We start from the raw sequence: 10,719 nt of genomic DNA, 5'->3' as shown, positions 1-10,719 counted from the left end.
TGTGACATATCAAATGAAAGGGCTTGTTATAGAGGTCTCAAGTATATATTTTTTATAATTTTAAAATAAATAGTTTAAAGGTTACTTAAGAAAATAGATGAAAATTCACCTTTCGCCCTCCTCCCCCTTATATTTAATTAATAAGAACTTCACGGTCTGAATACAACCTGGTAAATCTTTCAACTAAACAATATTGTGTAATTTGAATGTATGGAAGAACAAGTGTTCGTTATTAACTCAGAGACCATTGATAAAATGTTTGACAAGAATGAAAAGAAAAGCAAAACACATAAAACTGAAGAATTAAAGAAGAAATATTAAAGAAACAAAAAAAAAAGATTTGACAATTTATAATATAAATTTCGACTGCCATAAAATTATAACGATTAGCTCGCAGTAAGCACCTCTGTCCTTAATTTCAAATCATTTTATCTTTTCTCATCTACCTTCAACAAACGTGCATTTAAATGACATGATTTCAAATTTTGCAAGGGGTTAAATGTTAATTTTTTCTTTTAGGTATCCTTGCCAGAGCCAACTTGAATGCAGCTAGTAATCGTAAGTAATTTTTATTTATTATTTATTACCTCTTACTCCGTGACTTCGCCCACGTGAAGAAAAATTAAAAGAAATTAGACCAAATCATTTCTTACAACCTCCTCTTAATGTCTTGAGTTTGCAAGTTTCCTATCAACCAAGATTACTCCGCATGCACAAACAGATTGACAAAACGGATCGTTTATGCCTTACTATCATACAAATAGGCAAATGACTCCAAAAAGTTGCAGATATTTCAATTTAATTGACAGACATTTTATTTTATTAATAGAAACCACAAAGCGGTCAAAGGTCATCCAGACAAATTCAGTAATTTTGTTTTGCGTAACAACTTTCAAAGTAGTTTAGGTATAAATAAATTATTTATATATTTCTGTTGATAATAATGGAAATACAAACTCAAACAAGAACTCAGCATGCCCTACCACGGCGTAAAAGAGCATTAAAGATAAAATAAAACTAAAAAATCAAAGTTTAGTCAAAGCAGCAATTTCATTTTAATGAAAATTTTCCACTATTTTGAATTTTCTGTATTCATTCCCAAACCAAGAGCATATTCAGGTGATATACGAGGGTGGATTGATAAGTTTCCGGCCTAACCAAGAGATGACGCCACTAGGCCTACCTTGAGGTGACATTCTATAGTACCATCCTTGGATAGCTTGTAGCTATAGTTTCAGCCCGATCTCCTTGCTAGTGTAGGTTTGACAGCACGCTGAACAAGACGCCTCTGTGGTTTTCGTAAAAATGGAAAAGCAGGAAAATCGTGCTGTCATCAAATACTTTTATTTGAAGGGGTTAACGCCGAAGGAAATTAAAAAAGAGATGGACTCAACACTGGGGACATCCTCCCCGTCATATTCAACCGTTAAGCAGTGGGTTTCCGAGTTTAAAAAGGGTCGTGTGAGCACCTCTGATGGGCCTCGCTCAGGACGCCCCGTTGAGGTCACAACTCCAGATATGATCGAAAAAATTCATCAAATAGTGCTGGGAGACCGCAGATTGAAAGTGCGTGAGATAGCTGAGACCTGTAAGATGTCATATGAACGTGTGCAACATATTTTGCACCAACATTTGCATATGGAAAAGCTCTGTGCAAGATGGGTGCCGCGTTTGCTAACAGTCGACCAAAAATTGATTCGAAAAAACATTTCTACCGCAAATTTGTCATTGTATAAGCGTAATCCAAGCGAATTTTTGCGTCGATTCGTAACCGTTGACGAAACGTGGGTCCACCACTACACTCCTGAAACCAAAGAACAGTCTAAACAGTGGATTGGACCAGGGGAACCAACTCCAAAGAAGGCAAAAACAATTTTTTCGGCGAACAAGGTTATGGCTACTGTTTTTTGGGATGCAAGAGGTATTATATACATTGATTACCTTGCAAAGGGTAATACTATCACTGGTCAATACTACGCAGACTTATTGCAACGTTTGAGCCACGAGGTGAAAATTAAACGACCTCATCTGGCGAAGAAAAAAATCTTGTTTCATCACGATAACGCACCAGCGCACACGTCAATCGTTGCGACGGCTAAAATCAACGATCTAAAGTTTGAATTGATGCCGCACCCTCCTTACTCTCCAGACCTAGCCCCGAGTGACTATTTTCTGTTCCCTAATCTCAAAAAATGGCTTGGCGGTAAGAGATTTGCGGACAATGAAGAAGTAATCGAAGCTGTAAATGGTTATTTTGAGGAGCTTGACGAATCAGTCTATAGAGATGGCATTAATAGACTGGAACACCGCTATGAGAAATGTATCAGCCTTGGAGGAGATTATGTTGAGAAATAAAAAAAAAAAATTTTTAAAAACCTTGTTTTTCTTGGTCAGGCCGGAAACTTATCAATCCACCCTCGTATATAACAGCTGCAAGTCTGTTCTCAACTTTTTTCGTTATAATAACGATGTCGTTATGTTGCTAGCACTGGCTATTGTTTTCCCCTGATTCATAATAGCGAGTACTAGCAGGTTAACGACATAGTTATTGCAATATAATGAAACTTAATACTCTTTCTTAAACAATACTGTTTAATGAAAATAATTATTAAGATAAACCGTTGTAATGAATGCCTACATTTATTCCATTTTCAGTGAAACTTGCAATTCCCAAAGATGACGTTTCCAATGAGGATCACACTGTACCCGGCGGAAACGGTGGTGATCCAATCCACAATGGTAAGAAAAATTAAAAATTATCAAAAATTAATAATGGCAGAGATTGTATTTACAAGAAAATTTTACACCAAATGGTATAAAGCAACTTGATTTGAATATTTTCGGCTAGGACTCCGTTAGATTTTATGGTAGAAATTAATGAGCACTTTTTTAGGAATTTAATTTAAAAACGNAGATTCAAAATCACAACCCACGTCTGATTGTTTCTATAAATAACTTATCAAATAAAAAAAAAACGTTTAATGAAAATAACGATTTAGATTCGGAAAGCATTGATAAAAATTTACGTTATAATGCCAATGACTTATTTTTTTTAACGAAACATAATACTCTACCCTAAACAATATTGTTTTATGAAAGTAACTGTTTAGATAAGCCATTGTAATAAATGCCTATAATTTATTCCGTTTTCAGCTAAACTTGCAATCCCCAAGGATGACGTTTCCAATGAAGATCACACAGTACCTGGCGGAAACGGTGGTGATCCGATCCACAATGGTAAGAAAAATGAAAAATTATCAAAAATTAATAATGGCAGAGATTGTATTTACAAGAAAATTTTACACCAAATGGTATAAAGCAACTTGATTTGAATATTTTCGGCTAGGACTCCGTTAGATTTTATGGTAGAAATTAATGAGCACTTTTTTAGGAATTTAATTTAAAAACGGATTAGTTGAATCTTATAATTTTATATTTCTATTTTACATATGAAGCAATATTTTTACTGTAGGCATTTTATTTTTACTTACTTAGCATAATTTGGTGAATGTTTTTACTCAACCATTTATTGAACTTATACTACCTGTTTTATTAATTATTTCTTTTTCAAAAGATGATGCACCCATTGATGATAATACGAACTAATGGATGCCGTGCTGATGGAATCTAGTAGATTCAAAATCACAACCCACGTCTGATTGTTTCTATAAATAACTTATCAAATAAAAAAACGTTTAATGAAAATAACGATTTAAATTCGGAAAGCATCGATAAACATTTACGTTATAATATAACATATAACTTATTCTGTTTTCAGCTAAACTCCCATTCGCTAAAGTGTTTGCTAAGGATGTTGATGTTTCCAGTCAAGATCACACAGTACCTGGCGGAAACGGTGGTGATCCCATTCACAACGGTAAGAAAAATTAAAAACGATCAAAAATTAAGAATGACAGGGATTTACGTATCATGTTCGGCCATCACGTCTTTTTTATGCTATTTGTTTTTTTTTTTGGTGCATATGCTAGGGTCATGTGCCGAATTCGCCTCTTTGTCGAAACACAATCAAAACTGAATGAGTAGTCGGCGAAAATAGTTCCTTGCTTGGACCTCGTTTCCACAGCAGCAATCTGCCTCACTGAGCATGACACTGATGGAATATCTTTTGCAGTTATTAATTTAGTTTTTTTCCCTAAAACACCATTAGGTGTAGGTACCTACCCAGTTTATAAAAACCATTTTCTTCAGATATCTGAAATATCATGTGCTTTTTTTGCCTTTTTCTCTGTATACGTCTATTTGCTTTACGGGTAGCAATAGAGAAAATAGTAGAAAATAAAAAGATTTTGATAATGGTAAATGGTACAAAATATTATTTTAATTAAAAATGTACGGATAAGATACAGAGATAGAAGAGTGATATATAGTCTGTATAGAGAACAAAAACTTGAGCAATAACGTAGAGATGTAAATATTAAGAAGGGAGTCAGATAAAGATGTCACACTGTCACCACTACTTTTTAGTCCAGATACAGAAGACGTCATAAGCATCATTAAGGATAGGGCAACTTTAGGAATAGCTACACAGAGGTAAAATATTATTAGGCTTAGATTTGCAAGTGATATAGTAATACTAGCATCGAGCAGGAGTTACAGTTAGCCTTAAATAGAATGGAAACGGTATTGACAAAACAATTTGGTATGAAAATAAATAAAAGTAAAACAAAACAATTGATATCCAAAGGAAGAAAAAGTAGGGAAAGATTGAACATAAAGATAGGGGCAAAAAATTAGAAAGAAGCAGCTAATTTTCGATATCTGGGAAATCGGATAATTCGGGATGCAAGAAGCAATAGAAATAGAAAACAAAGGAAAGCACAGGATCTAGTCGGCTTAATAGAAATTAGTCACTGCTATGCTTACGAACGGTTAATGCAGCAGTGAGTCAGGCGGGAAATAAGAAGTTAGAAATATTCCAGATTTAGTGTTAAGAACGAAAACTGAGGATATCGTGGATGGAGTAGGTTAGAAATGAGCAGGTATTAGAAAAAGTAGGAGACCTGAGGGCACTATGGAAATCAATAAAAAGTAGGCTTGATAGGTTGGTAGGACACCTCCTCAAGCACAAAGGTCTGGTTGGATACGGGTAGATCCAGATAAGATTACTGTCTACAAATGGTTAAGGATGTAGGATATTCCAGTTTTAGAGAAATGCGTAGATTAACTGAGAATAGGAAAGAGCAGACGTATGTGTTCAACCAGTCTTAAGACTTACAACACTCTGAAGAAGATGATGATGATATAAATTATCTAACAGGTTCAATCGCAACTGACGACTGACGGTTTAGACAAATTACTGATCTTTACTGAATAAAATATCATTAACTGAAAATAACTTTTTGGATTCGATCGGATAAGATTGAAAAACATTTTTTATAGTACCCATTTATTACGTTTGTTTCAGCTAATTTGCCAGCTGATGGTGGAAACGTTGCCTCTCAAAATCGTACAAACCCCGGCGGTAGCAATCCTATCCACAACCGTAAGTTTAAGTTAAATTAAAAATTAACAAAATTAAAAAGACAAGGATTGTAGTATTCGTAATGAAGTTTTACACTAAACAACGTAAAAAGAATTAGTTGTATTATATATTGATATTCGATTTATCGTCGTAGAGGTCTCCTTCAGACTTTCTGGGAGAGATTTATTAGAATTTTAGTGGCTGAGTATAGCCTGTAACCAATAATCCAGTTTGCAAACAATCAGAAAAGTCTAAAACTTTTTGGATTCGGTCGGATCAAATTGGAAAACATTTTTATAGTACCTATTTATTACGTTTGTTTCAGCTAATCTGCCAGCTGATGGTGGAAACATTGCCTCTCAAAATCGTACAAACCCCGGCGGTAGCAATCCTATCCACAACCGTAAGTTTAATTAAAATTAAAAATTAACAAAATTAAAAAGACAAGAATTCTAATATTTGCAATGAAATTTTGCACTAAACGACATAAAGAGAATTAATTGTATTATATATTGATATTCGATTTATCGTCGTAGAGGTCTCCTTCAGACTTTCTGGGAGAGATTTATTAGAATTCTAATGGCTGAATATAGCCTGTAGCCAATAATCCAGTTTGCAAACAATCAGAAAAGTCTAAAACTTTTTGGATTCGATCGGATCAAATTGGAAAACATTTTTATAGNCGTCTCATCTTTCTCACCCGAACCACCACCCACGCATTCCCACGATTCCTGAAAGCAGGCTGAAGAGGGCCTTCCGCCCTACCTTCCGGCATAGCCCGGAGGGACTGCCCGCCCACCAAAATTACTGGTGGGAATGAAACACCCAAAAGTTTTTTTTTTCCATTCTGTAAGGCTTGCCCGTTTGGAATTTTAAGGTGTGAAATAAACAGGTTAAAAAATATAGTTATTCGATTAAAAAAACAAAAAAAAATAAAAATGGTTTCTGTTAATTTTACGTAGCACATTCTCTAGAGAAACCTATGATGACAAGAAGTTCCATTGTTTGTTATCATGGCGCCCAATCTTACTAAAATGCAAATCGCTCGAAAGTACATGGAGTTTTAGAGGGTATGAAACCCACATGAACCTCACACTTACCTTTTTCAGGGGCTGAAATAAAAAACTAAAGAAAATGTACCCTATGCGGGGATTTCTTTGATTCAAAATGCTTTCTAGGATTTTTATGACGACAAAAAAGTGAAAAACAAACTTAATAGATAGGTACTTACCCTTTATCGGGAAACACAATCAATAAGCAATTAAACTAAAATTAGTTTATTTTTCAGTATATTTATCTAAACAATTGTTCAAAATTTTTCTGTATATAAGCATCAGAAGGTTTAAAGATATTCATTAAACGAGAATACGTTTAAGCAACAAAATGTCCAAAACCATTTTATTTTTCTTCGCAATCGTTTGTATTTTTGGTAAGTCTTAGTGATCCTTTTATGTTCTGAATATAAGAAGAGTGGTATAAGAAAAAAATTGAAAAGTATTAGAAATTCTCATTCTAATTTACGAATAAAAAATATATTTCATATCATTTTTAGACCTTCAGAAGACCTAGTGGATGACGTAAATGATATTATGTCTGAAAATTTTCAGCAAGATGAAGCCAATGGTGAATTCTTTGACCAACTCCTGCGAGCCGAATTTTTAGGAAAAACTCAAGGAAAATGTAACAGGGAATTTTCTGAATGCACCGTATCGGTAGTTTCATTGTTTACAAAATTATTTTTCACAAACTGACATACAAATAAAAANTTTGGATTCGATCGGATCAAATTGGAAAACATTTTTATAGTACCTATTTATTACGTTTGTTTCAGCTAATTTGCCAGCTGATGGTGGAAACATTGCCTCTCAAAATCGTACAAACCCCGGCGGTAGCAATCCTATCCACAACCGTAAGTTTAATTAAAATAAAAAATTAACAAAATTAAAAAGACAAGGATTCTAATATTTGTAATGAAATTTTGCACTAAACGACATAAAAAGAATTAATTGTATTGTATATTGATATTTTATTTATCGTAGTAGAGATCTCCTTCAGACTTCCTGGGAGAGATTTATTACAATTTTAATGGCTGAGTATAGCCTGTAACTAGTAATCCAGTTTGCAAACAATCAGAAAATTCTAAAACTTTTTGGATTCGATTGGATAACACTGAAAAACGTTTTTTATAGTACTTATTTGTTACGTTTGTTTCAGCCTATCCATAACCGTAAGTTAAATTAAAAATTAACACAAATTAAAAAGACAAGTGTTTTAATATTTGCAATGAAGTTTTACACTAAGCGGCATAAAAAGAATTACTTGCATTGTATATTGATATTCGATTTATCGTCGTAGAGGTCCCCTTCTGACTTTCTGGGAGAAGTTTGTTAGAATTTTGCTGGCTGAGTGTAGCGTAAACCAATAATCCAATTTGCAAAGAATCAGAATAGTCAGTAAAATATTATTAGGCTTAGATTTGCAAGTGATATANGAGAAAAAACTTAATAGGTAGGTACTTACACTTTATCAGGCAACACAATCAATAAGCAATTAAACTAAAATTTTTTTATTTTTCCGTATATTTATCTAAACAGTTGTTAGTATACGTATAAGCATCAGAAGATTTGGAGGTATTGATAAAACAAAAAACCGTTGTATTTTGTACTGTTTAGATCATAATTTTAAATATATTTTCCTTCAGCTTTATTCATATACTAATTATTAATTTTCCATTTTCATCAAAATCGTTCCTATATATACATGTACATCTGCATTTGTAAAATTTGAGTAAATAATCTATTAAAAGAGATTCGATTGTTAGTAGGTAGGATGAGTGTATATGCTACACACATAGAATCCTTTCTCTTATACTTAGAATTGTTAAATGAAGATTAAATAACGAAGGTATTAGTTCAACGTTCATAATAGTTATCGTCTGTTCTGTTTTCAGCTTAAATCATCATCTCTGATGTCAGCGTGGAATAGAGTACACAAATAAATAGCACTGTTACATTGATATTTAAGTTCAACAGCTGTAATGTATTATAGTTACTTAACTAAAATAAAGGTCTTTAGCTTTTACACTAGAATCGAATTATTTCCGACCTCCATATAATAAAGATTAGTATCAATAAGAAAAGATGTTGGACATAACCTCTAATGATCGGCTATTCCAAAATAATGAAAATTATAAACCATGACACTCAATTGTTTTAATATTTAAAAATTGAGAGTGAAAATAAAATGCTCAAAAGGGTCTACTCTATGACGATNTTTGTTCTGTTTTCAGCTGATATCATTTTCTCTGATGATGGCTACGATGAAAACCATATCTATGTGGGTCCAGTAACATATAGTTATTAAATATGAGTGTATTAAGTAGGGTATACAAATATATAATAGAATTACATTGGTGTTTTAATTCAACGACTGTAATGGGTTGTAGTTGGTGACAAACATAAAAGCCTTTAGCTTTTAACAGTAAATACTAGAAACGAATTATTTCCGAGCTCCATAAATTAAACCTGAAAGGCTGAGTATCCAGAAAGGGTAGGGCTTTTTAGAAAATACTACAAATGGCACAGTGAGCGCCATCTGTAGTACTATGCTACATTTTAGGATTACGTATACTCTAACAAGGTCCACTTGTGTGGATATCTACTTGCTGAAAACGAATCCTGGCGTAGCCAACCTCAACGTGATAGGCACGTTAGCTTAATCGAATAAAATAATTCGAAGTGGTCTATATTCTGTCGAAACTACAGATGGCGCTCACCGTGCCATTTGTAGTATTTTCTAAATCGCACTGTTAAGACAGCAGGTAAAAGGTTGGTCTGTATTGTGTCGGGCTGCCTGCAACGCGCTGATGAGATACAAAAGATCGAAATCGCGATCCGCATCTGGCAGTTTCGACAGAATACAGACCACTTCGAATTATTTTAAGGGTGGGGCTGTTTGTAAATTCAATAAAATAAGCACAAGTCAGAAAAAGAGATCTTTTTTGTTAATTTCTAGACAAAGTTTTGAAAAATTAAGTGCCAAAGATGATGTCCAAAAGTTGACACTCGCGCTGCTAGCACTCCTCCAACCGGCAACGGCGACCGTTTCGGTGTGGATATTGTGCTTTAATTGCAGTTGAGATCGTGGATTGTTTACATACATTTAAAGTATCTCTATAAAAAATGAATTAATTGACTGGTCTTCTTAAAGTAGTATACAAAATATACTTAACTTAGTCTCTTTATATTTTCACATCTTTCTTTGTCGTACAGGGTTTTCCCAGTAATTCTGCGATATATTTTCATTTCTGCTGCTGTTAATATTCTTTTTGTTTCAGACGTGTCAGGTATCGTGTCAGCCGTAGGTCATAATCGGTCTTATGGAGCTTTTATATATTCTTGTTTTTGTGTTTATGTTTAGAAAAAACGTAACTTTTGGGTATTTTATTTCCACCAGTCACTAATGCTGGTGGGTGGGCAATTTATCCGGGCTACGCCGGAAGGTAGGGAAGAAGACCCTCTTCAGCTTCCTTTCAAGAATTGTGGAAATGGGTGAGAGATGGTTCGGGTGAGAAAGATAAGACGGATGAAATGAAGACAAAGGAGAATGGAAGATTATCTGTGAAATATTACTGTTCCAGTATTTGCCTAAATGATCCAAGAAAACCACAGATAAACTTGGACCAAGGCAGACAGACCTGGAATCGAACCGGCGTCCTCCCGAATGCTAAGTTAAATCTAAATCTAAACCTCTATACCATGCTGCTAGATGATGTTTAGGTGTTTATTCCTTCATAAGGTGGCGTTTAAGCAAATTATACTTTTGCAAGCGTTTATAACTTGTTCATTCTCGATATCTCCGAAACATGATAGTTTTACTCTCACGTACTTGAATGTCATTTATTGTTCCATAATATTGTGCTTCACTTCCAGCTTACATCGAAGTGATTCTTTCACAGTTGTCATGATTTAATTGTTGGAGTGGGCATGGTCATATTGAATTGCTTTGCTGTACTGTCGAAGAGCTGCAGGTTTCTCCGTAGATCGTTCTCATTGAATTGGTGATTGCTGATAGTGTAACCCCTGCCCGTTTGAAATTTAAAAGTATGAAATAAGTAACTTAAAATAATATATCCTACATGGATTCCATTGACTTAGAAATGTTTTCTAGTGATTTTTCTTCAAAAATACTGATGATGATTGATGACAAAAAAAATGAAAAACAAACTTAATAGGTAC

The 10,719-nt window shown here is 33.9% G+C and overlaps 1 protein-coding gene across 2 annotated transcripts in view; it reads left to right on the top strand.

Moving 5' to 3' along the window:
- The window catches only part of LOC108738839, an 11,139-nt gene extending 2,662 nt beyond the window's left edge, over positions 1–8,477 (top strand). The window contains exons 2-9 of one of the 2 annotated variants that reach the window (XM_025973493.1): positions 520–558; positions 2,656–2,739; positions 3,154–3,237; positions 3,779–3,877; positions 5,426–5,503; positions 5,808–5,885; positions 7,314–7,391; positions 8,433–8,477. In XM_025973493.1, coding sequence (XP_025829278.1) covers positions 520–558; positions 2,656–2,739; positions 3,154–3,237; positions 3,779–3,877; positions 5,426–5,503; positions 5,808–5,885; positions 7,314–7,391; positions 8,433–8,437 — 545 coding nt within the window. In that variant the 3' untranslated portion in view covers positions 8,438–8,477. The remainder of the gene's footprint in view (positions 1–519; positions 559–2,655; positions 2,740–3,153; positions 3,238–3,778; positions 3,878–5,425; positions 5,504–5,807; positions 5,886–7,313; positions 7,392–8,432) is intronic. The other variant, XM_018472437.1, reaches the window with a different exon arrangement.
- The last annotated feature ends 2,242 nt before the right edge of the window (positions 8,478–10,719 follow it).

Source organism: Agrilus planipennis, unplaced genomic scaffold, assembly GCF_000699045.2.
Source record: "Agrilus planipennis isolate EAB-ADULT unplaced genomic scaffold, Apla_2.0 scaffold150, whole genome shotgun sequence".
Lineage (NCBI taxonomy): Eukaryota > Metazoa > Arthropoda > Insecta > Coleoptera > Buprestidae > Agrilus > Agrilus planipennis.
This window is presented reverse-complemented; position numbering and strand designations above follow the sequence as displayed.